General features: G+C 37.6%; 3 protein-coding genes across 5 annotated transcripts in view; 2 read left to right on the top strand and 1 right to left on the bottom strand.

Moving 5' to 3' along the window:
• Nucleotides 1-439: 439 nt before the first annotated feature.
• Nucleotides 440-10,398, top strand: LOC139962893 (vesicle transport protein SFT2B-like). The gene is made up of 6 exons (XM_071963280.1): nucleotides 440-645; nucleotides 2,189-2,275; nucleotides 2,882-2,970; nucleotides 4,003-4,120; nucleotides 7,419-7,477; nucleotides 8,563-10,398. Exons 1-6 carry the CDS (start codon nucleotides 574-576, stop codon nucleotides 8,630-8,632), a joined length of 495 nt encoding a protein of 164 aa, XP_071819381.1. The 5' UTR covers nucleotides 440-573; the 3' UTR covers nucleotides 8,633-10,398.
• A 148-nt stretch (nucleotides 10,399-10,546) lies between these two features.
• LOC139962567 (WD repeat and coiled-coil-containing protein-like) lies at nucleotides 10,547-19,281 on the bottom strand. Its single transcript, XM_071962680.1, has 11 exons — nucleotides 19,065-19,281; nucleotides 18,445-18,562; nucleotides 17,057-17,161; nucleotides 16,006-16,064; nucleotides 15,609-15,781; nucleotides 15,133-15,209; nucleotides 13,805-14,429; nucleotides 12,966-13,082; nucleotides 11,920-12,018; nucleotides 11,179-11,350; nucleotides 10,547-10,745 (listed from the first exon to the last, which is right to left on the bottom strand). Coding segments are annotated over exons 1-11 (1,611 nt in total). The 5' UTR covers nucleotides 19,129-19,281; the 3' UTR covers nucleotides 10,547-10,743.
• Nucleotides 19,282-22,015: 2,734 nt separating this feature from the next.
• Nucleotides 22,016-27,767, top strand: part of LOC139962740 (androglobin-like) — a 62,441-nt gene continuing 56,689 nt past the window's right edge. The window contains exon 1 of one of the 3 annotated variants that reach the window (XM_071962998.1): nucleotides 22,016-22,188. In XM_071962998.1, coding sequence (XP_071819099.1) covers nucleotides 22,031-22,188 — 158 coding nt within the window. In that variant the 5' untranslated portion in view covers nucleotides 22,016-22,030. Of the gene's footprint in view, nucleotides 22,189-23,006; nucleotides 23,186-25,899; nucleotides 26,017-27,767 lie in introns of those variants that run through there. The other 2 variants (XM_071962997.1, XM_071962999.1) reach the window with 2 other exon arrangements.

The raw sequence follows: 27,767 nt of genomic DNA, 5'->3' as shown, positions 1-27,767 counted from the left end.
GCTTAACGTGAAGTAGCTGTAAATTTTCTCGTAGCTGAAATAGATAAACTGAGTCTTTCCTGGTGGGCTATAAAGGGGGAGGGGTGGGGAGATGTGCGGCACAGAAATATGTGCGTTCGTAACTTCATTGTATGAACCATCGTGTTGTTTTATGAAGGTATGTGGGCAGACACGCAGTCCGTGGAAACATATCACTCACTGTCCTTTGTTCCTCCACCTTGACGAAAGTTTCTTCCAAAACTTTTCAGTAAAAATAAAGCGGTTGCTAGTCACTTTATAGTAAAGATGCGAGAGTTGGAAATTTTAGGGGCGCTATGTCAATTTAAGTCAAAATCACGCGTTCGTACACTATGGCAACGCTGATTATGCTTGTAGCAAGTTTACAAGGTCGATGACCTGTAGACATCCTCCTGTCGTAATGGCCATATGGGGAAATTACCTCACGCAAGCATTCACACGCAAGAAGGCCTATTGGACGTGTTCTCGCCCGTAATGCGCGAATAGTTAAACGTATTATTTAGGGGTGTCATTTAGTGGTTAGTTTATTAATGATAGGTAGAGTTATCTAGCAAAATGGACAAGCTGCGAAAAATGTTGCAAGGGGAAGAAGAAGAACCAGAAGATGAAGAAAACATTATTACACAGGTTAAATAATAATAGATTTTACCTTGGCTAACGTTAGGCTGGTAGTGGCAGCCTAGCTAATTTGAAGTGAATGTGTAGGCTAAGCCTAGTAACACTAAGTTACTTAGGCTAACCCCAACATCAGTAGAGCTTGTCCCAACTTACTTTTTTGCTCGAAATTATAACAAAGTGCAAAGAAATGTATCCGTAGCACGATATCAATACTTAATGCTTATACAGTATGTCATAGCTATATAGTAAAGGCTTCATAATTGACGCACCTTCGTAATTGACGCACCTTCAAATATTACAGCAGGCAACCTTAACTTTTTGTAGCAAAGCAGGGTTACATATTTCATGAGTCTTAATCCATTTCAGCTATATGCTGATCAATTTGTTTTTTTTATAAAGCTTTTAACACCCTCCCCCCAGTTTTGCATGTATTTTGGGGATTTAGAAATCTTACTCCCTAAAAATAACCAATATAACCTCAGCATGATACCACTACTCTCTGGGACCTGACCTGTCTGAGCTTAGGGGCTCAGAGCATAGCAAACAGCATTCAGAGTCAATTGATGTATACTTACACAAAAGTGACAGTTAGCTTATCGAAGAATATGTCAATTTAGGGGTATGAAAGAACTTGACACGACAGACATTTTGTGGACAAATTCTGCTCAATTGTCATTGCATGTGCACAGAACAATAAATATTTTGAGATCATTACACTTCTGAGGAACCACACATATGAAAACACATACAGTTGAGGGATTTGGATTTTTTCTTAATAGACATTGATCAATGATCAAATCCTTAATGGCATCAATTATGAGCCCACCATGCTACTAACATTATATACCTGAAATTTTGAATGATGTACATTCATCAAGATGAAACCGAAATAACACTATGACAGTAACAAGTAACATTAACAGATGCCTAAAGCCCTATGTTACAGTACTTAGTTAGACCTAGGCTAGAGGGTAGACTACAGCACAATAAATTCAAGTTATGTTTTAGAGGATGAAAATTGCAAAAGCTGGTAACCGGTGTGAATACATGAAACATGTTGCAAAATTTTCCTGTGTCATGAGTGCACCAAAATGTACCTAGGCCTAGGCCCTATAAACTATCTTTAGGCATAGCTCTTTGTGATGGAATTGACATAGACTAGACCCCATAACAGTCCCGTTTCAACAGGTGGTGATCAATTCCCCCATCCCCCCACAAGAACAAAATGAAAATGAAATAAAATAACATATAATGTTAATTATAGAAGATAGCAAGTCATGACATTTAAGGTTTAAGTCTTTGTGTTGTTAGACTAATTGTAGTTTAGTGTATGGAAAGGGGGATTGGGTGGGTGGGGGGGGGATGAGGGGGAAGGAATTGAAAAATTATTTTTGTATCCTTCAAGTAAAAAAATATTTTTTGGTATAAATGTTATGTCGGCTGTATCAGCATAGTGTGTTGGTCTTCCTATGTAAGCCATTAAATCGATCTTGCTTAATTGAAACTCAGTCATTTGTAAATACTCATATTTTTAACCTTTCTCACTCTGCAGATTTATGAAGGCACGTCTTTGAGCTGGTCAACTCGAGTTAAAGGATTTACCATTTGCTTTGTCACGGGTTGTGTTTTGGCCTTTCTTGTGAGTATCTTAATCCTTCCCATTTTCCCCATTTCTCTTCTTCACAAATCTCCCTTTAAATTTAATGCACAATTGTCAGAAATAAGTTTCATCTCTCAAGCATATAGACATAAAAGTTTTTCTTGGAATTGTTTTCAAAATTGATAAAACTATATATGATAACATTGATGGTTTAACTTAAGGCTTTTAAGACCTGTATCATTGCTTCAAATCCTTCTGTTTTTCTCTGCCAATTATCTTGTTTTTCTGTGATCAGTGATCAATTCAAGGTAGGTAGTCTGAGCCTAGAAATTGCTACAAAAAGAATGCAAGTGTTTTTTAAAAAATATTTCTGGCTAAAATCAAGTTCTCGTTGGGCATTTTCCTAGATTACAACACACGTTAATAATTTTACTGCATGCTGACCAGAGCAGTCCTGACGTCACACCTGTTTGCTTCAAGTTCACTTTTGGTAGAATATCAGATAACTTCAACTGTCAGTATGTCAAACCTCTTTGACTCCCAAGAGACAGCAACAGTTATTTAAAATGTAATATATATGTATACACTCCTTTCCATCCTCTACTGTGTCGGCTAAAAGCATCCATATTGTGATTATTTCTACAGTCTGTGCTGGTACTTCTCTTTCCAACGTCATCCAATCTGGCAATTTTCGCAGTATTCTATTCCTTAGGTAACATCACCATCATTGCTGGGTAAATATTTTGTTTTGTTGCTATTTTTCCATTCTAATATGCTAGAATTTGGATTTTTGTCATTAACTATTGAATATTCATGGGTTTTGGTAACAACCAATTGGGACAATTTCATATAAATGCAAGTACCACTCTTTACTGTCCTCCCAAATCATGCTTCCAAGCACTCCTACTGACAGCGTGAACAGTTGGACCAATTTAACGTCTATCTGATAGAAGAAGGATATTCATGCTGCTTGTACCGTTAGTATGAGTGCTTTGAAACATGATGAGAAAGTACAGAAAAGATGGTGCCAACTGGGTGTTTGGTAATGGATATGCTGGTAACATAGATTGGAAATCTGTAGCCCGGGTGTGGGGTTCAAAAGTATTGATGTTCCTATAAGGATTGCTCACATTTGTGATCTGTGGCCTGGGTATAAATCGGCTTTAAGCTAGTTTAAGAGGTGTCCCTACAAATCCCAACTTTTCTTGTGGAAGGTTACCGATACTAAATCTGTGTGAGTAGTATAAGCTGTTCCTCTAGCTGTCTAGGAGAGAAAGGGGGGGGGGTGTGAGAGGGAGGGATTTATTGCTAAAGTAAGCACAACTACCTTGTAGCTTTTCTTAAGAAATAATGCTGATCAAATGAGATCTGAATCTGGGCAATCATTTACGAATCATTTAAAGAGCAAAAAAAATTGCCTCTTGAAAAAAATCCATAATTACCGTTTTCTGAATGTATCAAATGATACGGTATATATATATATATATATATATATATAATAATAATGTAAATATGTCACCAAAACAGAACTAGCATTGTTCGATACAGGTGACAAAAGCCTACAGTGGAATTACGACCTTCCTTAACGGTTTTGAACCTCTGGACATACAATCAGCCTCCATAGCCTAGTTGGTTAGGGTGTCCACATATAAAGCGGGAGGCCGGGTTTGAATCCCGGTGGAAGCTGGAAGTTTATCCCTGTTCTGGATTTTCCAACTCACTACAATCGCAAATATATTTCTTTTCCTGTCTACCCTTTCTTTTAGTTCTCTCTTCCTGATGGGTCCCGTCTCTCAAGCGAAGAGGATGTTTAAGGAGAACAGAATCATCGCAACCATCGTCTTCTTGGTGTTTCTTATTCTTACTGTCTGTGCCGCTGTGTGGGTGAGTAAACTTAAGAAGGTCATCGCTTCAGGCTTAAAAAAAATGCTAGAAAAGTTTCTAATTTTTCAACAAGAATCTTATTGCCACTCCCTAATTATGCAATATAGTTGCCTAATTTAAACCCCCCTGCCCTAATGTTTTGGAATAGTACATACTTTTTAAAAAAATTGAAGAAAACAGTATTTATGATGCATTTTCCACCGGCAGTTTAAATTATAACAAATTTTACCAAATATATCGGTTATTACTGAAAATATGATAAAAAACAAAAAGAATGTAAGACACCACTAGATTTTATTTCGGAGTGAATTTCAGTTGACAAATAATTAATGATTCCAAACTATTTGACTCTCAGAGGCTTTTTTTTTTCTTAGACTTTCTGACTGTTTCTTTGTTATTTGACAATTAAAATTGATCAAGTATGATAGATGAGCTGCGTTGTTATGGGATAATAAGTTATGAATCATATCAAACTTTTACCACCATCAACCCAATTCACTGTCTTAAGTGATTTTTGACAATAATTTACCAAACAGACCATTTCTATAGATGTTTCATTGGTGCACCTGCTTATTGATCATAATTTTTTGGATAAAATTTTTCTTCAATGAATTTTTGATTAGTACATAAATGAATCATTTTTCAATCAATCTCACCATTCACCGTAAAACAAAAGGTGAATCAACGAAATATCCATAGTTGAGCAAGAATGTTATCGAAGGCTGGAACCTGTCACAAGGGAATAGCTAAATTAGATTTACAGTGGTGACATCAGACACAAACATCTTCTGTAGTTTAATTGCAGAAATTTTGCAAGAAAAATTAAAAATTAAAAAAAAAGGTCAGCGATAACAGGTCTAATATGTTTTCAGATTGTTCAAAAAATTTCTTTGCTTGCCACCAAAACATTATTTCCTGTTTGCTCTCACAAAAACAACCTTCAGAATAAAGTCAAAGGAGACCTGCCTTACATGATTTATCTCTGTGGTAGTGATAACTGTCATGAAGAACTTTCCCAAACAGCGAATCTGAAATATCATAAAAATACCTTATCGCAGATTTAATGTTCCTTCGACACAAAAAGCTAAATAATGACATCATCGAAAAAAATTCAGGCACTATGACATCACAGATTTACAAAAAGAGAGCTCCCAGTCACGAATTTTAAATGAGGAAGATACCTCCCAAACAAAGTTTTTCTGAGCTTTTTTCAGGGAATTTTGCTTCAAACAGATCTATAACGGTAAACGTGATGATTGTGCTTGTGCCTCCTATAAAGATCCCACTTTTAATAACTACTTAAAGAGTTATTCAGTAAAGAGTACACCTAGCAAATATTTTGTTCGTTTTATATTATGTTTATGAATATATCAAAATAAAAGGAAACTGTTAGCAAACTGCTTATCCACTTAAGAGCCTGCGTTAGAGAATGTGTAAAAGTAAGTTGGCCTGACGTTTCGATCCTAGCAGGATCTTCTTCAGAGGCTGCATAACAAGTAACAGTAACAGAAGTGACAAATGCATGCACAGAATACATTAACCTGTCTGTCTGTCTGTACGTGCATTTTTCCCTTCTTTTACTATTACTTGTCATTCAGCCTCTGAAGAAGATCCTGTTAGGATTGAAACATCAGTTTTCTATTATTCATTCACTTATATAATTACATAAAAAGCCGAATTTCTCTTGAATTCCCTTCCCTGCCCCTGTCTGCATTGTATCGAATGAAACTGGGGCATCATATCCTGGTTACACGGTATGCAAGGTTCCGTGGCTTTCTGATTGGCTCCTCCAGCAAAAGAGATGGCTGTATCGGTATCGCCGATAACTAAAGGCTGGATTTCTCAGTTGGTAGAGGCTGAGCTTGTAAGCCAGAGGTCATTGTTTTGAATACCGTTCTAGCCATAAATTCTCTGCTGTTTTCCACCAATATTTAGGTCATTTGAAAATGAATAAGAAGGGCAGTTCTTAAACAAATGACTGAGTCTGACTTGCTCCTGGAGCAGAATTTTTTTTTTCCAAATAAGTTTGTTTGATATCTTGTGACATGGATATTCTAAGATTGATCATTTCTTAATTCTCTATAAGTTACTGCATTAGTCAGTGTTTAAACGTGTCATTACTCAACCACAGACGGCTAGAATTTTACATCACGTTTTAAACGTCTGCGACGGAAGTAAGTCTACAAAAGCGGCATTTGTCGAGACATGAACAATCAGTCAAAATGTCCGAGTGTCTTAATTTAGAGAATAAAACAAAAATACTGCAGGAATACATGAGCTGACCTAGTTTTTCATTTTGTCTAACATTAAAGGCAGTGTTCAAACTGACTATGATTACAAAATGTCTGTAACCGTTTTTATGTTCAAGAGACATACACAATCCACGAACAGTTGATGGGTTGTGTCCAAAGCCTAAATCACCCATGTGTTGACTTGGTCCGAAATTATAAATATAGCAAATTAATGAGGTCAATTGTCGAATTTGGTACATCATGGTTAGAAATAGCATTATCAAATTTAGAGTTACTCATGATATGATCGGGTTGGGAAGATGTTTCGACATTTATTGATTGAATGATTTATTCATTTATTTATTTATTGTGTTTTATGTTTTTTTTTAAATCTAGTTTAACTTTGCTTATAAAAGGATGACTTTAGAATGTTAGAACATGATGAAAAATAACTACTACCACTCCATGTTGTATACCTATACCACTATTAAATTCTGAAAAGTGGCCCTTTAAACATATGTGGCTCATCAATGAAAGTGACTGGACTACCAAGTCTAGCACAAAATCATTTCTCAGAAACAAAAGAGAACATAGTAAGAAAGCATACATCTCTTATGGCTTTGAATAATATTTGTGGTTCCATCAGAACCTATGCAGTCAAATTGTGATACATGTGTTTGTGTATTTGTATGTGTATCCTGATGCCCTACCTTGTAAACACAGTATTTCATTAATAAAATATGTGAATGATGTCATACTTGATATATATGTTGGTCTGGGTCATTTGATGATCCCTGTTGTGTTTTTGGTGGTGCTATCATACATATTAATGAGTTGGCGTGGCTTAACATTAAAATTCTTCACCCGTATGTCCGATTTAGTTCATACTTGGTATGTTGAAGGAACTATATAGTAAGTACATGTCCTTTGCAACAACAAATTTTTACCTCATTAATATTCATGAGTGGATGGGACTTAAATGGAAATCCTGATTATGACATACCAGGACCCAAACAGTGTCTAAAGTCCTCCGTTCATCCAATTCTTTTCTTTTCTTTTACCTGCAGTGGGGTACCGCTCTTCTCGCTATTCTCTTCTGCGTGATTCAGTTTCTAGCGTTTGCCTGGTAAGCTCATGTACTTCATCCCTAGTTTTCTCAAGCTCATTTTTAGATACCTTTCCTGTAGAAAAATTCTGATATTTTTTCTACCTGGAAATTAGTTAGTGAAGGCGATGAAGAGGATGGATGGTGTGAAAAGAGTGAATTGAGTGGGGGGGGGGGCTGGTAGGGGATGGGGCTAGGGAGGGGAAGAATTTTACTCACTGTTGCCATCCTGCTTCAACTTCATATCAAGGTCGTGCTTAGAAGGAATTTTGGAGAAGTGTTTAGCCAACAAAATATTCATCTGAACATCCTGCTATTGTATGAAGGAAATGTATACACTAGTAGTTTTAGGAGTTCTCCTTGATCATGAAGAGAGTAGGAAAGATTGCATATAATTATACCAATTGAACAAATACGAATTGTTGGAAAGGGGTGTGGGGGAGGGTATTAAGCCTATATATATGCTCATTAGTAAGATTTACATCAGCGTAGAAATGGTGAACTCGACGGATCTCAAATGCATTGTCAGCATACTTCCGAGTTTGTACTTGTTACAGAAATTGACAAATGTGATCAACAAAGTTGTCCCACTTGGCTGCTCCCTTCCTTCAACCGCACCAACTCCCACCACCCACTTACTTGACAGTAGAGTCTAGACCAGTGGTTCCCTAAATGGGGTACATGAACCCCCAGGGGGTGCGTGATTACATACCAGTAAGACATCTCTGAACGTCAAAAATAGAGTACTTTTTGTTGAGCTAACATCTGATAAGTCATATAAGTTAGTAATGTACAAAAATCGTACCTATCGACAAACTCTTTTCGCGTTACATACACACATGTTGCCATAGTAGTACCTTACCATGCATGTGATACTTGATCTTTTACGAAGCCCTGTTATGCGTATTATAATATAATAATGACTCAGATCGTGTCTCGAAAAGTTGGGGGTTCGTGGACAACTCTGACATCCACAGGGGGGTCCGTGGGGTTAGGGAAACCCTGGTCTAGACCATGGTTATGTCACTGTTGACTTACTACTTTCAGGTCACGTTTGTGTTTATCTTATATATATCCCTCCATATTTCTCTGTTTTCTTTACAAAGGTATGCCATTTCCTACATTCCATACGCCAGAGATGTTGTCAAGAAATGTTTCGGATCGATTGTCTCCTAGAATCTCTGACAGAGGTTCCGTATCGGACACTATATATTATGAAGCATTTTGTGTGCTGCGGTCGATGGTTTTCAAAAGTGCAATGGTATGGGTAGGGTCAATTGGCTCGACGTAAGAGAACTTTAAAGAAAAAGCTGTATTAACTTGTGGATGATCTCTGGGATAGGTTTGCGTATAAATGAAGGTAACACTAGTAGAAGCTGTTGTCATCAAGTTCTGTTTCCCCCCTCACCCCCCTCCCCCCTTAACATCCTATTACAAGGTAAGGCTGTGTACTTAATATAATATGAACATTAAAATGAACCAAGCAAAACTGCCAACCAGGATTTAAGCTAATAACTTTTCCATATGGAGGGAGTTCATTATTGACGTGTGCTATATGCAAGCTGGATTTGGTTTCAAAAGTCAATTTACTGGGAAATTCAAACCTTGTCAGAGACTTTGGCGGTGCTCTTATCTCTATTGCTACGTAACAAAGCAAAGAAGGTAGAAAAGTGTGGAAAAATTTTCCTAGTCCAGTCACCACCCTTCTCCAGAATGACTAAACTTTACTTTTTTCTTCTTTTTTTTCACCTGTAGAGAGTCATTCTCATCGACTATAAACTAAAGAAAACTTGTTGCTCTTGTGATCAGTTACAAATTATTAAAAAACTTTTAAGTATTTAAAAACAATTTTTATTGCTCATAGCAAAAGTATTAAGTTTAAAGTCTTCCAAAATCTACAATCATACGCTCTGATGGAAACTGTAATGGTAGCTTTTTCATCACAATTCTCGATGTCTTATTAAACGGTGGAGTTTCTTCACCATGATGATAGAAGTGTTAATTTGATAAACAATTTCATTTGCTGTATAGGTCTTGTGACCCTCACTTCTTGGTTTTTGGCTGAAAACTTTTGGATTTCATGGGTCCTTGAAGGAAACTTTTTTGAAAGGTTTTCACAGAGTATTGTTGTTTAAAACCTAGATTCTAAATTGTTTGGAGTGCTGTGACACCTCTCTGTGAGTTTGAAAGAGAGAAAAAACTGTTTAAAAAAACTGCATGTGCTTCGAAAAAGGCTGTGTAGGTAATGTGTGAATGTGTAACGGTTAGCAAGCAACATGAGTGAAATCCTCCTATACCCTGAGAAAGTTATTTGTCAGTCAGACATCACTCTGAAAACTTTAAAACTTGTGTGTTAGCTGAAATATTTGTAAAATATGTGTACATAACTGATGAGTATTCTATGTAGCTACAAGTGATGTATTCAATTATTCATGTTTTTCTTTGCTTTAGTGTGTATTCCTCCTCCTTTTTAAGCTCTCTCTTTGTCTAGCAGTGTCAAAATAAACTTTCTCTATAATTTTGTTGATTTATGGTTTCATAAAATGGCTTTGCAAAAATGCTGTTTGTTTCAAATTAAAAAAAAAATGGGGGTGGGCTCTTCCCAGAATTATAGTTGTTTCGATGACAAACACCTCTCTCAGTTTCTGTAGATGAAGTATTTCAAATGATGTGGAATATGAGAATTGCGTGGGTGGACATGACCGAGGGTATCTTAAACAATTGGTCAAAATCTATATCATTAATTTATTCAATCTCTTTTTTCTTACAGAAATGTACCTAATATTATAACTGAATATTTAACAAAATCTTTCAAACTGCCTTTATTTTATTATATAATAATAGCCTTGGAAATTTGCGGAATTGGTTATTTTATTTATTGTTGTTTTTCTATCTGCAACGCGAGGTAAAAGAATGAAATACAGAAAATGGATAAATATGAATCAAGGTTTATTTATTTTGCTCATCTTTTTACAACTTCTTGAAAACTCTTGAATCTGAGTGAAAGAATTAAATACTGCCTTGAAGATCATAAGTACTTCACTCCTCCAACTTCCCTTCCCCCCTTCCCAACTTCCCTTCCCCCCTTCCCAACTTCCCTCCCTCCAGATATGCCAGAATGGCAACTAATGGTCGCTCAGGTGTGTCACACAGTTGAACAAACAATAATTTATCTTTGTTTTATCAGCTTGTATCACTTCAATTTGAATCCAGTATTGATTGGATTCAAGTCACCCCTCAGCCATCATTGTATCCACAGTGTGTCTCCAGTAGAGCAAACACTATTTTCCTGAGGAGTATAAAATATTTCAGAATAATAGCTTAAATATGCAGTTCCAAGCAATCTCATCTATAAAAAAAAACAGGTTCAACTGGAGGCATTTTGAATTAACTTTACATGGGGGGGGGGGGGGAACTTTTGAATTAACTTTAACTTCAACACTGTGATCCATATTAGTTTGTTAAATTGCTCCAATGTGAGTTGACCTCCTCATTTTAACAACCATCAGAAGCCACTATCCAACTTACATATGTAAATCAGCCATTCCCCACTATGTTAGGGCCTATTTCTGATGGGAACTAACCATCTTTCCTAGGGATGTGGGAGAGGGGCTGGTGGTGGGACTCCACAAAGAAGGTCAGTCCACTGACATCCTACAATTCTTTAAGACTTCCTAAGACTAAAAAATAGTTTAATGTGAAGGAAAGCATGAGCTACTTACAAGCTTGAGACAGATGAATCTGTTTCAAGTACAAGTCTACTTGCTGAGTGCCTGTTGCCATGGGAAAGATGGCTGCCATAGACATAGTGGCTGGTTTTGAGACTAGCACACTTACAACGTCTTCATGTAAACCACACTGAATACCCACTGGTCTTTCCAGATCGGTAAGATGCTGTAAAAAATGTATCGGAAAAACTAAATAAACATACAGATGAATATGCATACAAATGCCAGTATGTATTAAGTATACATTGCAAAGAGTAGTACAACATTCACATTGCTGGTTCATAAAGCTGTGTCTACACAATGTTATTACGTTATTCATTGGGCTGAACACGTTTCTGTTGTAAAATAGAAAGCTACATGGATAAGACATCATTCTTATTCAACTTACTTCATGAGAATTCTTCAGACTATTTATGTTATCAAATGTAAATATGTTATCGTTACCCAGGGTCGAATGTGACAATGATTGAAATATGCAAATATGTAAAACTTGTGACAATACTTACAGAAGTTACTGTCCTCCCCCCCCCCCCCCCCCCCGCAAATACACACCATCCCATGACTGCAAAATCACTGTTGTAAGTAAATAACTAGCCCTTGTTGTGAACCCAAGGCAGTATACTGTATTCTGCCCAAAAACATATGAGTGGCCTCTCCCACCTGAAAACCCCACCCCAACTCCCAACTCCTTCCAGTAGCACTCGCACAAGAAGATAATGAAAAATGAATGCTTACAAGTTTCTGTTCAGCCATTTCAAGATCCCCATTCTTGACATGAAACACCTGAAAGTGTTGATTACTTCTGTTACTGACGTAGAGGGTGTTGGATCTTGCCTGTAAGAGGGAGAGTGAAGGAAACATATTGCATGTTAGCTAAAACATGTTAGCTAAAAGTGTCAGCTAAAAATGTTAGCTAAACAAGCAGGATGGAGAGAGAGGTTGAATGGGAGAAGGGGTTACCATACATCCTGATTAAATTGGAATTGTCCCTTTTTCTGCCAGGAAATTATATTATCCCAATGGCAAACTAAAATTTTCCCTATTTCCTACAAGTTTTTGTGACATTTAAAATATCACTAACAACAGGTTAGATGTTGCCTAAAAATTGTAACATTGATGATATTGGCAAAATATTCCATTTGTGCAAACCTCCATCTACATATAACCTACCCCTGCCCCACACCAATGCATTCATTTGATACTGAGGTGAAGAAATAAAAAGTAAGGTAACTGGATCACTTCCATACATGTAAATGAGTATAGTATAGTAGTATATTATTGTATAATATAATATAGTATAAATGTAGTATAGTATATAGTATAGAAGTAGAGTATAGAATATTTTAGTATAATATAGCATAGTACTGTATATAGCAGGGGTTCCCTAACTGGGGTGCATGAACCCCCAGGGGTGCGTGAGTCCATTCAAGGGGACGTTTCTGAATGTCAAAACTAGAGTACTTTTTGTTGAACTAAAATTTGATATAATATCATATAATTTAGTATTGTACAAAAGTCGTACCTATCGTCACACTCTACAATATAACACTATGAACTTGATCTTTTACGAAGCACTGTTATGTGTATTATAGTATAATAATGACTCAGATCGTGTCTCGAAAAGTTGGGGGGTTGCGGACAAGTCTGACATCCACAGTGGGTTCGTGGGGGGATAAGGTTAGGGGTTCGTGGGGGGGGGATAAGGTTAGGGAAACCCTGGGTGTATAGTATAGTATAGTATAGTATAGTATAGTATAGTATAGTATAGTATAGTATAGTACCTTAAAGGACACAAGGTCTGGTGACATCATCCCAGGTACTTTAGAGGAGTTTACAATGATCGGTTCCTCCAGCGAGACATCAAGAAGATGCAAATGAGCTGAATCTTCCACATCGATCTGAAGAAAATGGAATTTAAGTTAGTGACCATAACATTATAACTTGAGAGACTCGCCTACACAATCAATGTTAAGAGGTTAGGTTTACTTTGTTCTATACTGTGAAATATTAGGCAAGAGATAATGTAAACTTCATCATCTCCTTGACAACGATACTTTCTAGACACTCACAATGTGCAGCATAAGTGGAGTTAAGGAAATGACAGGCTTCTCAAGTGGTTTTTAATAAAAGGGTTACAACACTTTATCTGAAGGAAAGAAGACAAGTTTCCACAGCCTGGGGGAGCGAGATCTAAGTTGATGAATTACTCCTCTCCTTTTGTGGGAAACATTGTTATAGAGGATCGCCAAAAACCAGCTCGACGAAATCGCGATATGCTAAGACAAGGATGGTTGAACAATTCTTACTAAATTGACAATTGTCTTTCTGTGAAATTGATATAGCTAAACGGGCAAACCACAATTGAGAAAGTTTTTCCACTGTATTTATAACATTTTTGTGGGTATTACCTAAGAAGACGCTCACATATGTCGGTCAACGAGAACACATTAGGGACGACTTGTTCATCTGGTTCAATGTTGATACAGGTCACACAGTGTTTGTGAGAACCCTACGTCTGGATACAGAACTGTGCATGGCGCAGGAATACTCTGGGCTACATTTCATACATAAATTGTATTTCATCAAATGACCTTTGACCTTTCAACAGCACTTTACTGACCTTTTCAGCTTTCTTGAAGATAGGTACGGATGGGGCACTTGTCACACTGCTTCCAGCTAAAACATTCCAACCCGTTGATCCGGTTGCCGCTAATTCTTCCTTTTTCACAAATGTCTCATGCGTAAATAAAGGGCTCGCTCCTACCAACCCTTCATATTTCTCAGCCTTTTCCTTTTCTCTCCTGCCCAAATGTACTTCAAGGTCCTTATCTAGCACTTCTATCCCACTGTTCACACTGACATTCTCCGATTCTGTTTGCTTTTCGTTCACTTTCTTCGCAGCAAAGACAGACAGCATCGCTGTCAAATCCAACGGACCCTTTTCTCGACTCATAATTTCTTCTTTTAAATTGTCGAGGATATTTGTGGATCTGACTTTGCAAGGTTCTCTCAACATCTCCACAGAGTGAAATGTTTTCTTGACGATATTAGTCGTCAAATCGTCGACAGAGTTTCCGCCTATTTCGGTTATTAGCGTTCTTTTACTCGTCGGATGCGAATTTATAATTATTGGTTCGAATGTGTCTTCATTCGATTGGCTAATGACATCCATGAGGGGCAGATCAGTCGCTGCTATGATATGTTGAGATGAAACTGCTAAAATGGATACAACCTTTCCTTTGAACCTGCCATAAAGAAATATATATGACTGTTATGAAAAACAGCACATGGCTTATTTTAGGTATATGACATGTCAGAAGTTAGTGGACTCATCTGTAGGCTTAAATTTCTATTGAGTACCTTAATCAATTCACTTTTTAATAATTGCTTTGCAATGCTTAATCTAGTTGTTTTTTGCATTTATCAGATTCTATGCAAATGTTGTTAATGTTGCCTAGCTACCTGCACTGATGCAGAGACAACAGAATGCTTTATTAAATTTTTTCAGAAAGATAAACTGGATGGAATGATGCAAATCGATGAAGTGGACACTACAATAGGTTTGTCAAACTTGTACTTGATCAAATGACGATTAAAAGCAAGCTACTGCTTTCAAGAAAAAGTAACATCAGTATTTAGTTAGAGGGTCTGACATTAGAAATGTGTCCTTAATTAGTTTTTGCTTCAGCTTGGCTTTGAAGATGGTCCTCTAGCTTATGCTTTTACCTAAGCAGTTTGTTATGATGTTATCACTCTTTCACTCTTTGAAGAAAAGTAGAATATCTAAGGAAAATCTTATTAGAACTTCTTTTTTCTTTGTATTCATGGATCAGCAACTATCCATTTAATAAACTAGTCTTCATACTTTTCTGTTTTGACAGCATTGAACAAATTTCATCCTTAGTCATTCATTTTTTAGATTAAACGGGCAAAGTAAATATTTCTTACCGTGTCATAGTAAGTACCTTTGTTTGTCTCTGTGTCCAGTTTTCTTGGCCTCCATTAATATCATCCCACACATAAACCTACAGAAACACACACAAAGAACATATCTCACTGTTAAAAGCAAATCTGTATACATTTTGATCAATTTTATTTAGTTTACTTCTCTTTTAATATACAAAGGCAATAAAGGTTCTATTTATATTTATTCATTATATTATTTTCATATTGTTATCTTCAAAAAGATCATTCCCATGTACAACAGTCAAAAATACAAAAAATGACAAAATACTTAACGAATGTATAGCAACTAGGCACTAAAAACAGCAAAATTTGAATGGTACAATTTTTCCTTGTAAACTACACAGAAGAAGCTCTAAATTTTTAATTATTTATGAGAGAGACAATGCAAAGTTGTAATATATTTGCATATTTATAAAAGACATTTTCATAGGGATATTAAGAAGAAAGTTTTTCCTCACCGATATGTTTCTGTCTGCAGCTAGCACTAGAGTTTTCCCATCTGGCATCCAGCAACCTGCCAAGTTTTGATGATTGTTGATTTGAACTGACCAATCAGGATCAAGACAATACAACCATGACCCAGATGAGGAGACCAGACAGATTATTGGACAGACCGGGTGCCAGATAATATCTAAATAACATAAATTGTTAAATGCCAAGGATCAGACCCAGTTTTTCTTTAATTTCTGCAATAAATTTATTCATCACAATTATTTCGTTAGACGTAAAGTATATATTTTTAACCATCGAAGGTAAATTTCTGAAAGATTCTGAACATACAGCTGATGATATGAAGGGAGAAAATAAATTAAAACACAAATAATGAAAGGTGTAACTTTACTAAGCAAACTATACCTCTCATATCAGTGACAGCATCAATCTTCTTGTACAATTTAAACTCTGGATTTTCTCCTCTAGAAAACAAACAAGTATTATAAATGTTTGGTTAGATATCTCCATCAGAACTTCAAACTTATTAACGAAGCATTCAACTCCTACGAAATGTGATTCAGTTAAGTCACTCATGACATTTGCAGGTCTTATAAATGAACAAACATTCAAGACAGATCTTGTTATTTCATGTAAATGTCTCTTAACCTCTAATTGTTACACTATGTGACTTAAAGATGATGGTGTGGTCTTGGGAGTCAGATTGTACGTCACACCTCTAGGTTCCCAGTTCAAAAACTCACCAGAAACCGGATTTCATTGACCTTTTCAAAACTGCTGTTGTTCAGTGCATTGCTGTTGATTTGGTAACGAATTTATTGATTGCGAAGTAACACAAACTAAACAAGACTTGTATTCGATCTGCAGTGTCATTTATTGGAATGATATCATATTTTTGCATTTCAATGTTACTCTTTAGATTTAAACTTGATATATTTCCAATTTATTTACCGTAGCTGCACTGCAGTTACAATGAGCTTGGAGGGGGGGGGGGGGCCTTCTACTTTCCCAGCATTTGAATAAATTCAGTCAAATGCTGAGGTACGGTCCCATTCATCAGATTATGATGTTAATGGGGGCCTCAGGGGCAGGTATGGGTGGGGAAATTCTGTGCCTGCCTCCTAATTCTCTAAACACTCATCGCATAGAGGCATAGGCATGATGTAAGCCAGTGTTCTTCCAAGATCATCACACGGATCTAGTGTTTTATATGAGCTTCCATTGACCTGTAATGTGACAAAACACTCAACTAAATGTCATACTACATTATAATGTTATGTTATGATATGCTATGTCATTACATTATGTTAGTGTTACATTACAGTATAAATATATTCATTAGATTAGATTTTTTGCATGGTAGGTGGTTTAACATTGTAATCACTCCACCAAACTAGGATTGAAGAATCTGACTTATTATACAAGAACGGCAAAAGATATGACGTCTTTAACTCACTCGCCAAAGACTTCCCAGATGGTGACCAATTTTGACTGTTGTACTGCCAGAAAACATCTGGATATCCTTTTGGTGCAATGACTCCAAGAAAGTCTTCTCACCTCCCTATTTTGGACAAGGTAAAAAAAAAACTCAATACTTGAAGCTCTAACAGTTAAATTGTCCAAAGTACACTTTAGAAGGAATGTTTATAAATGTTTCATAACTGATTTTTCAAGTGGATAAAGACCGCCTCTGTATGTTTCTTTTACTCCCAAGATTATTTCTAAAGGTGTTAATTTGTATTACTGACTGTTCTTCAATGTCCACTTCAGTACCACAGACACTGATATTTAAAGAAGGTTTCTGTAGCAGGCTTCTGTGTTCAACCCAGAAGGGAATTTACAATCAGTGTCTCCATGGTCAGTGCCAATTTCACAAAATTCAAAAGGTTGTCAAAAGGCAGACAATCTGAACTCCTTTTGGAAATTTTAAACAACGAAAATGGAACTTTTTTGAATTATTTCGGGGTATGACTAATTACCATACCTGACCATATCGGACCATACCGGACCCAACCGGAGGCAAAATAAATGACCATCAGACACCACCGAAGTCATTTTTATCATATTTTATCATTAAAATGCTGGTTATGTGTCAACATTCATCTCAAAATCGGAATTTGGGATGAATGTTGACAACAAATCTGGGTTCCGCTGGCAAATTTACCCAAATGGGGCCGGTGTAACAAGAATCCAAGTGCCCCAGGAATCTACGTCCGCCTTCCTTTGTCCTGACGCATCAAGCCACGGTGTCCCTTTGTGCTGGATTATGTGAGAGGTTATGTAGCTACAGTAGTCAAAGTGAGTTCCATCACTGACGAAATGTAAGGCCGATCTCATTAATTAGCGGTGTATACTTTGATCAAAATGAGTTCCATCACTGATGATTCACTGCCGAATCTCACTAATGTAGGTAATGTCTATACCTCAAAGTTCATAAACAAGTGAATTATTTCACCCCAAATAGACTTCATAGTTTTTTGGATTCATTTAAGGATAAAAAATAAGCATTTGATAGTCCGGTGGTGTCTGATGGTCATTTATTTTGCCTCCGGTTGGGTCCGGTATGGTACAATATGGTCCGAATGGTTCCGGTATGGTAATTAGTCATGCCGTTATTTCGTGAAACAGCCTGTCCCTGAACAGCCTCAGAGGGAGAATTGTGTTGTATGAAAAACTAGGAATAAGCTCTCATCAACAAAAATCCTTAAAGCAACCCTGCAACATAGTGAGATGTTGACCTATTCATGACTGCCAAACTAAGAGCTTTAATCCCTCCAACATTCAAGGGTTATTAACATAATATTAATAAGCTCCTTTCCACATGTGAAGAACTTTTAATCTTACCCATAATCTCCCAGTTTTCGTGAAGTTGCAGCATCCCCAGACATTCCATTTTCTGAGCTTGAGAGTAGGAAAACAGCATTACCATCAGTCCAAACCCAGCCATAATGAGGATGGAATGCTGGTACAGAGGAAGGAATGTAAGTAGGGTCAGTGAAGGAGACCTTTGAAAGTTTGAAATTAATCAGATGTAACTGATAGAGGTCAGAGAGTAACTTATAGTGTTCCAATATAGTGAAGCAGCATATTGTGTTGGTCATCTTGGCCATAATAAAGCTGTTAGGGTATTTTGTTAATCTAGGCTACATTTTTATGTCAAATTTAGGCTAGGATAATCATGCATTGCAATACTATGTAAAGTTAGGCCTAACTCAACCGCCTTGACTAGAGCACTTCTGAAGAGTAGGCCTATTGCATCTACGACTAGGCCAACATGATTAAGACGAATTAGTATGTCTGAACACGACATAAAAATAACGGTTTACTGTGTAAAGTTGGTTCACAAGCTTTTAAAAAACTGGGACCTATTCTCACTTAGGCATATTTCTAGTACATTGTCGCGACGAAATAATTTCGTGCAACTAAGCCCCATATTGTAAGATAGCAATAAACTGATCACTGACTATTCGAAAGCAAATTCCCCGATTTGATTGGTATATGTGCACGCCCGAGGAAAATGGATGCCATTACGTCAAATTATTTTGATTGTTTTTCATACAGCAGCTGATAAACACATCAACGTTTCATCAATGAGACATATAACCCGAAAATTTTAAGAAGTGAATCAGTACGACATTTCGGCTTTGAAGTGCAAAAGAGGGTGCATACACTTAGAAATCAATTCAACCACACAAACTGACAATTAATACACCGTGGTAGGGGAGCTTCGGTGGCTTTTATAATTTGATATCAATGCGTTGGTATCTGGTCTGATTTCAGAATGTTATTAGAGTAAATGGAACTTGGACTTGAATTCTTTGTTCCTTGCCGAAGTTTTAGACCTATCATTTTCCAGCCAGTATTCCATTATTGATTTACATTCATTTTCCTGTACTACAATATACTCTAGAGTAAAATATCAGCACCCTAGTTGTATTAGCGAGCAGGAGGCAGTGGCGGCGGAACCGGGGGGGGGGGGGGGCTTGGGGGGGCTCAGCCCCCCCAATGAAAAAGTTGAGGGGGCAAATGCATGATAAGCCCCCCCAATATTTACCAAGGCTCCGAAACGTGCATCTGCCCATTTTTCAATGCATACTTGTCGATTTGTCCGATGCACACATAAACTATATAGGTGTAATAATTTTAGTAATTGCTGGGGACCCTCGGCCCGTCCCCTGGCTATAGACCACATTGTCACCCCAACCGCGAGTGTGAGTACCGGTAAACGTAACACAACTTCGTCTTAGGCCAATGACTTGCCTAATTTCAGCCAGTTCTCCAACATCCCCTTACTTAGTGGCGGAGCGTCCATATATACAGTCAGGGGGCGGATGCCCCCCCCCCCCCGATGGACTCAAATGGACTGCTAGCGCCCTTTTCAGCTTTTCACTACTTTTTACTTATTCGCGATTATTGACTATTTTATTGCGCTCTCATATACCTATTGACATTTGTCATATTCTGTTGGTGTAATTTTCCGACAAAATGGCGACGACACCTATTTATTCTCCGTTTATCTGAAAATTAGCAAGGCCCGGAAAGGGTCATTTCCTGCAATCTAGGGAGTATCTTTACTCAAAACTTTTCTGTACGCTCCGCGCCAACCTGTGGTGGCGCTCCGCTTAGATAGTGTTGAAAGCGCCCCTACAGACCATTCTTGTCCCCCTGACCAATACCCCTAGCTCCGCCACTGCCCTTACTACACTCAAAAACGTCTTTGCGAGTACATTACGAGTAATAGCTACTCTCTTAAAACACCATCGAATATACAAATTACAATGTTTCTACAGACTTTTACGTGCAATCTGAGAAATTGCAGGCTTGAGACCCATATTTTAGCCTGGCTAGGTATTCGCAGTATAAAACACTCGGGGAGTGCCGTTTCCGGCCATATGGGGGTTTGAAAAAACCCAAAATTTTCTTGTACGCTCCGCGCCAACCGATGGTGGCGCTCCGCTTAGATAGTCTCCACACATTAGCCCCCCCCCCCCCCAATAATTTTTCCGTTCCGCCGCGCCTGGCAGGAGGATCTAAAATACATACATAAATATAATAACTCCCAAACTGAATGTATGCACTGCCTTACATTCATACCATAAGCAGGACGTCATGTACGTGACGTCAGTCGTTTTATTTATTTCAACTTTATTTTAAGAGGGTAGCTCGTTTAGCAATAGCTAATCTTCCACGAGGCCCTCTGATAAGACATATAATAATATAAAAAGTATGAAAATTTAAGAAGTCATAAATACATTGATAAAGCTTAATAAAATAGTTTTAAAAAAAAAGTTTTTAAAAAGACATATAATAAAAAAATAGTTTTTAAAAAGACATATAAATAATATAAAAAGTATGAAGATTTAAGAAGTCGTAAATGCATTGTTACTCAGGTGTTATTCATTGTAGACAGTTTGCCTTCTTGTCACATACCAAAGATTAATTTATTTGCCAAGGAAATGTTTGTCGATATTCGTCCGTTTTCGTTACCTTGGTAACGGTAATGAATTACTTTCCAGCGAAAGGTTCCAATTAACACGATGATGCAATAATCCTCATAGACCACGGCAATGATTTTTCTTCGCTCACGGCTCATGTAGTTTTAGTTCTTTGAAAAGTGACTGACAATACATCCAAGAAACAAAGCTAACACTTGAGATTTGGTTACTTTTAGAAATTCTTTGGTAATGGAACCTAAGTGGTTGTTGATTACATGTAGAACAGAATGAAGTAAAAGTCATTTATTGACATGGAGAACCCAAGTGATTCAAAAATTACCAAATCGCTTAGCGAGTTGGCGCTATATTATTTACATTAGATCCTTAACCAAGTGTGGTAGCCACTAAGACAAATAAAGAGTGTCAAATGTATACGTAGTTTACTGCATGTTTACCATTGACGCAGTGGAAAGTGTTTACAGTCAAAAGTCACTTTCACTTTTAATGGTCACATTTATTCTATACTCCGAACAGTGCGGTGCGGTTGGTACCTGATATACTTCGGACGGTGATGATTCTAGCAACTCGCACACAAGGTTAATGCGTTGTCAAGATTCCAGTCATTCGTTCAATAATACAGTGCTTTTATTAAGGATAATTTAAACGCGATATATTTTTAATAAACTGGATTAGTTGTGCGTTTTTAATGAATTATGCTCCACGGATTCTAATACAATGGTATGTGTCAATTGGCTGTTTAAAATTAAACATTTCCTTTTACTTGAAACAGAAAATAAGAACAATTCCTTTCTCTTTAAGTTTGTATCATTTATCTGTTTAGGATCATTGACTATAAATATAAATGTCAACTTCTGATATCATGTGGCTTTGAGCAAACTTTAAATTTTTGAGAACCAATTTGTTTCCCCCCTATATGAAGAAATATATTTTTGTGAATTAAATGATCCAAGATCGGAATATAATTGTGCTAAATTATGGATCTAACGAAGATGCCAAGACTGAGTATGAGGTTACTAAAAGCAAAAGCTTCCCGGGAAAATGGAACACCGGTAACACCCGACAAACACCAGGACACCAACAGACGACACCATGTAATGAGAAGACAGAGCTCACAATGGGGAGTTGGTATAATGTAAGTTTCATTTTAAGAAATTAAATTACAGGGCTAGAATCGTAACATTCATTGTTTCTGACAATGACAGGGACGTAGGCGCCGGGCGAAGTATGTTTACCCCCACCCCACCCCCCCCCCAAATAGATTAAAATTGCATTCCAATTTCACAGTAATTGTTCTTTCTGAATTTTGAGCTTGAAAAATGTTACAAGACTTATTTTCCAGTGATGCGTCTACCCTAGGCTCCACGAGGGACACCTCCAGGGCACCTTCACCCTAGACGTACCCCCTGCATCCCATGACAATTACAGTGTACTCCAAACCAGGAACCAAACCAGGAACCAAAATACCCTTCTACGCCTCTGAGGGGATTGCCGTCGGGGAGTGGAAATTTCCAATGAAATTTGTCAGCTTTCCATAATTGAAGACACCCAGAACGAAAAGTCAATTAATTTTATCGGCACCATCAAATGCATAGATTAGAATGTTGACGTCGGTTGTACCAAAACCTCAAGTGGTCAAATTTGCGAGAGAGGGGCGAGGTGGTGGGGGGGGGGGGAATGTTTAGATCTTAATCAGTGTTGGCATGCTTTGTGTAAGAAGCCACACTTTATCCCTTACATCTGGTATAATCCCCGTAATTACACGTTAATCCTCTGTTTAAACAGATTAAGTGCCAAGCGGATTTTGTTTTGGTATATATATGCAGGGTTAGTTGTATTGCAGTAGCATTGTAATGCAGTAGCATTATGAATTAAAGTGTAGTAAAGATATCAACGTGCTTGTTCGTATACAATACATACACCTGAATATTATAGTGGAATGCTTTGTGAACCAATCTGGGAAATGAAATGGATCCGGAACCAGCGACAAAAAGGAGATCTTTTTCGTTTACAAAACGTCGAGATTCTGAGAGAGATGAGTCCAAAAGTGGTTTTGACGTCATGATTTCGCAAGATGTTGTTAATACAACCTCGCAAAAACCAGGAAAAAGAAGTTGGAACATGCTGCGAGTGTGAGTAGATGTATATATCTCCATGGTTACAACCACAGTAGCGTATAGGTTCAATGGGAATGTTATAAAAGGGGGTGGGGATTTCTTTTATCACTACCGCAATGTAGAATCAAGTTCGATGTTTATAGGTAGTCAGTTTAGGCCCCAAATTATAGCCCACTATAATTGCTACAAGTTTTTAAAAGTACTTTCATGGAGGACTTTACTCTCCATATTGTTCTCAGGCATTTTTATGGAACACAAGATGACTGAATGTCCCAGTGAGGAAAATTTCCTCAAAGGTTGTAATAAAAACAGTCTACGAATTTTGACCAAAGGTGGCCATATTTGAATGTCTATATATTTGGGGCCCAATACAGCATACCTTTAAGTTCATGTAAGTTTTTAATTTTGGAATGCCCGAGGCACATGTTCTTGCTTAATAACTCAGCTTTACACCTACGTGACAATAAAGCGTTTCTTTTCGTTTAGCAAGGGCGTAACCATTTTTGTTTGGTAGTCTGAGGGGCTAGGGGGGAGGACTAATTTTTTAAGTCGTGCAGAAGAAACCAGATTAGAAATCAGTATCAGATTTGTATTCACGGAATCATGCTAAGTTCCTTTCCAATGGACGAGTGTGTAACCAAGAATTTAAGCAATCCCTTCAATTATAGGACATTTCATATACTATAAGAGGTAAATATACCATTTTACATCATTGTGACCAATCAAATGTTTTAAATCCAACGAACAAACGACGGTTTCTAAACATATATATTGGATTTCAATTTGAGTATGGTTAACGTACAACAGAAATGATAATTAACAAGTTCTTGTTGCACACGTGTTACCGTGAAGATAAGTATGTCAGTATATGGCCCAGCCTGTTATATCTTACTCCCTCGGTACGTGTCATTCAATACATACCGTATCCGATATGGTCTAGTTTCAGAATGAATCACGAATGACCCTTCATTGACCTCTCTAATATATTACGGATGTTGGATTTTGATATTCGATTATCATTGATTTAGATATACACCCAAATGGCGCTCCATATAGGAATGTAAAGATCAAAGTTATACGGTTTTATAAACATTATAACTGATAAACGTTGCAGTAACAAACACATACCGTCTCTTCATCCTAAATAGTAAAAATTCACTCTCTCCAGAGTTTTCAGAATTGAAGACGAAACATTTCATATTTTCATATCCTATAATGATCTCACTACGTTAACGATAATAACGTGTTTTGCACTTGGGTGAGGTTACCGGGATGTAAATGGTATAGTGGGTAACTACTGATGTGGAACTATTAGGTATAGGTCCGTCCCTGGGGGACTCCTATGTTACTGGGTACCATTTTTGCATTCTTCAGTTTTATTACTAAGGAAATGATACACCAGGCTTCCCTTTATTTCCAAGCCTCTCCATGCATTCATTTGACCCCTAATTGGGCCCAGGTCCCAGAGGGTGTATCTCCCCCCCCCCCCACCGCCTCCACCTTCATCTGCCGGTCATCAGGCCGGATTTATATTCACTTAGTAACTGTACCTTGCAAGACGAATATATAAGAACTCGGTATACCAATCTGTGTCGTGACCCTGTCCACTCCGAGCCATCACTTTCGAAATTATCATTACGCAAACGGAACATGTAAGACACAAAGCCATAATTTCATTATACTATGGCCGCGAATGCGAAGAGAGGGGGGTGATCTAACACTATAGGGTCTTCCTGTAGCCCGTTTCGTCTTCTTTTTAATTATACCGCAACCATTTACACAGCGTTACCATAGAGACTCGGGAAGCTGAAATCGACCTTTTGGCTTCATCCAAGTCGTTTCCAGTTTATCAACAAACTTAGTTATCGCGATGCAAACTGTAAAAGCAAATGGTAGCGGTGCAGAGCACAGTTCTCGATGAACGAATGTAAACTTGTTTAACCAGACCGCAAAGGTCAAAGAGTGTTGTTTTATACGATAGTTACTGACAGATTCCGAATGTGTGTTTCTCTTTGTTTGTTGTAAACAAGTGGTTTTTTTCTCTATTCACTACACTCGTATACAGTATCATCATAATGTACAACCTATAAAACGGAAACAACTTTGGTTTCCATGGGTAACGGTGTGATAAGTAGGCCTAATAAGACAAGCGTATGCACCATCTGGGTTGTGTTAGATTTTCTCTTCAACCAACTTCCATATGTTTGCTGTAAATTATTGTTCATTCGTCTACTAATCTTCGTTTTTATGACTTTCGCAAGAGTCAGTTTAGTAACGCAATACGCGATATAAGACCGAAATGATAAACAACCTGACGGATTTGCACAGAAAAAATGCACATATGAATGCCTGAAGAATATACACAAAAAAAGTTGTCGGCACCGTGTGTTGGTTCTATATGGGACTTATTTTCTTTCGGCGTTGATGTCAACTTAACACGTCTGTCGTGAAAGATTTACTGAGGAATTAAAATTGGTCAACAAGCCAAAAGTCAGGTCCCTATGGATCAGGATTTGACGGTTATAAATATTTCTGTATCAGATCATACACTGCCGTGCATGCTTGCATATATATAGTCTATACACATACTCGTTCTGTTACAATTTAGTGTAGCGTATATATTACAGTGAGAATTATAAAAGTGGATAATGTTAGGGTGAGATCTGCAGAGTTGCCTTGCACCAGAAGTTAGCAATACTTGATTTTTTTGGAACTTTTGGTTAAAAATAACTTGGGCCAGAGTGTTTCTTGAAAAAGTAGGAAAACATGGTAGGATCGACGGATCGTGAGCAAAGGACACCATCGAGTGGGACGAAGAGATGGAACCGTCTAGCCTCCATCACAAGGTAGGCAAGAATTAGCGACGTCTATATGATGCCGGTACGTATAGGCTATATGGAGATTATGCATGGTGTACGATTTATGGTGTTTTAAAAGTATATATCGTGTCACTAAGTTTAGTCTATATTACTTTAACATTGTAATACCGAATACTCGTTTTGATTCGCGGTGCTGTAAGCTGAGAATTTCAGTTTGGATTATCATTTATATCGATCCCATTTCAAGTCATTTTGCCCCGAGAGGAGCAAGAGGCAGGAGGAAGGGTCGCATTGAGGATTTTACAAAGTTGGAGGTATAACTTTGGGGTCGTTGAAGCTGCCGAATCCCATGTATTGGACCGGTCGGGGGGGGGGGGACTGCACGAACTTCCTAAGGGAAAAACATAATTGTACACGTTAAATGGTGCAGTCCGATATTTAGGCTATAAATTCGGTCTTCGCGCATGCAATTAGGTTGTGCTAAATAGTAATTAGCTACATTTACTCTTTTTTTTTGAGTGGGTTGAAAAGGGGGGTTGTACACCACAGGCCCTGGATCCGCGCCTCGGAGGCCCGGGGTTGTAATGATCGCGATTACATCCTTTTTTGTCGGATTATTAATATAATATTGCATGAAAAATTGGTATGTATTGCATGTGATTAATCATAAAGTCCCCTTGACCTGGGCCACTTGACCTGGGCCACTAGGCCACTTGAACTCGGGACCCTAGGCACGTAATTGGTACTAGCCAACGTTTCTTAATATTGTAATGTATATTAATATACCCATTTTTAGAAGTTGGAAACTGTACTGTCCCCCTTCCTCCTCCCCATGTATTATCTTCCTCGTCTTTTCTCCCTCTTAAGTTGAAATCATATCGAAGCCAGCTCACGTATCGTATTTGCGTTTTTACATTGTTTTCGGGAAATATGTACATTAGTGTACGTCGTCATAACAATAAGTCGGTCTCCACAGTACATGGTTTATCAAGTAAAAGGTCAACAGTATTTGTACAATTTCTAACACACTAAATATTGCTACAAGTTTTCAAAATTATTTTCTGTAGAATTTCTGATCCTCCAAATTAGTCCAATTTAGGATTCCGTATCTAAGTGTGGTTAACTTCTTTAAACATTTGCAGTGAAACGGTCGTAAGCAATTTGAACTTGGTGGACCATTATCTGATTTCTTGGGGGGGGGGGGGTTGGGAGGGGTAATACTAAAGACCGTTAAGGCCGCATCACGGCTGACCAAAATGTCACAAAAAAGATATTCCATAATCAAAGCACTGTACATGGCGACATATAACAAAAGGTGTGGATATTTAAACCTGTCCATGTTGCAAGGTTCGTGAAATTTGAACAATGAGATACATTGTTCTTTAGAAGTTTACAATTGGCCATGCAGTTGCCATACAGGGTATATAGAATGATCCCTTCTCTGGAATAAACTGAGTTGCAACTAAACGGTTTACTATAGGGTCGATCAAGATCGATGAAGGTCTCATATAAGGCTGTTTCTTTCGTTCCTCTCCTGGACTACTTGAGAGGGGAGAAGATAATTATCCCATTCTTTGGAATTTAGTTGAAGGACCTGTGCCATATCCTTAACTAAATGGATTTAAGGTACGCGTGGAATAGGCCAGTTCATCTTACGTTCTGTTCGGCACCGTATACAGCCTTATAACCAAACATATAGGAAGAATAACTCGTAAAATATATACACCATTGACTTTATAGCCTAGATCTAAATGTTGGATTTTTTTTATATAATTTGT

Source organism: Apostichopus japonicus, chromosome 21 (assembly GCF_037975245.1).
Source record: "Apostichopus japonicus isolate 1M-3 chromosome 21, ASM3797524v1, whole genome shotgun sequence".
Taxonomy (NCBI): domain Eukaryota; kingdom Metazoa; phylum Echinodermata; class Holothuroidea; order Aspidochirotida; family Stichopodidae; genus Apostichopus; species Apostichopus japonicus.
Note: the sequence above shows the minus strand (reverse complement) of the source record. Positions and strands in the feature narration are given on the sequence as shown.

Excerpts from the sequence above, each read along its gene's own strand:
- LOC139962893 (XM_071963280.1), top strand. The coding sequence starts at position 574 with ATGGACAAGCTGCGAAAAATGTTGCAAGGGGAAGAAGAAGAACCAGAA. Across the intron at positions 646-2,188 it reads AAGAAAACATTATTACACAG|ATTTATGAAGGCACGTCTTT; the intron begins GTTAAATAATAA and ends CTCACTCTGCAG. Across the intron at positions 2,276-2,881 it reads GTTGTGTTTTGGCCTTTCTT|TCTGTGCTGGTACTTCTCTT; the intron begins GTGAGTATCTTA and ends TTATTTCTACAG.
- LOC139962567 (XM_071962680.1), bottom strand. The coding sequence starts at position 19,128 with ATGGCATCCATTTTCCTCGGGCGTGCACATATACCAATCAAATCGGGG. Across the intron at positions 16,065-17,056 it reads ATCTGGGAAGTCTTTGGCGA|AGGAGAAAATCCAGAGTTTA; the intron begins GTGAGTTAAAGA and ends TTTGTTTTCTAG. Across the intron at positions 12,019-12,965 it reads CAGACCTTGTGTCCTTTAAG|GCAAGATCCAACACCCTCTA; the intron begins GTACTATACTAT and ends TCCCTCTTACAG.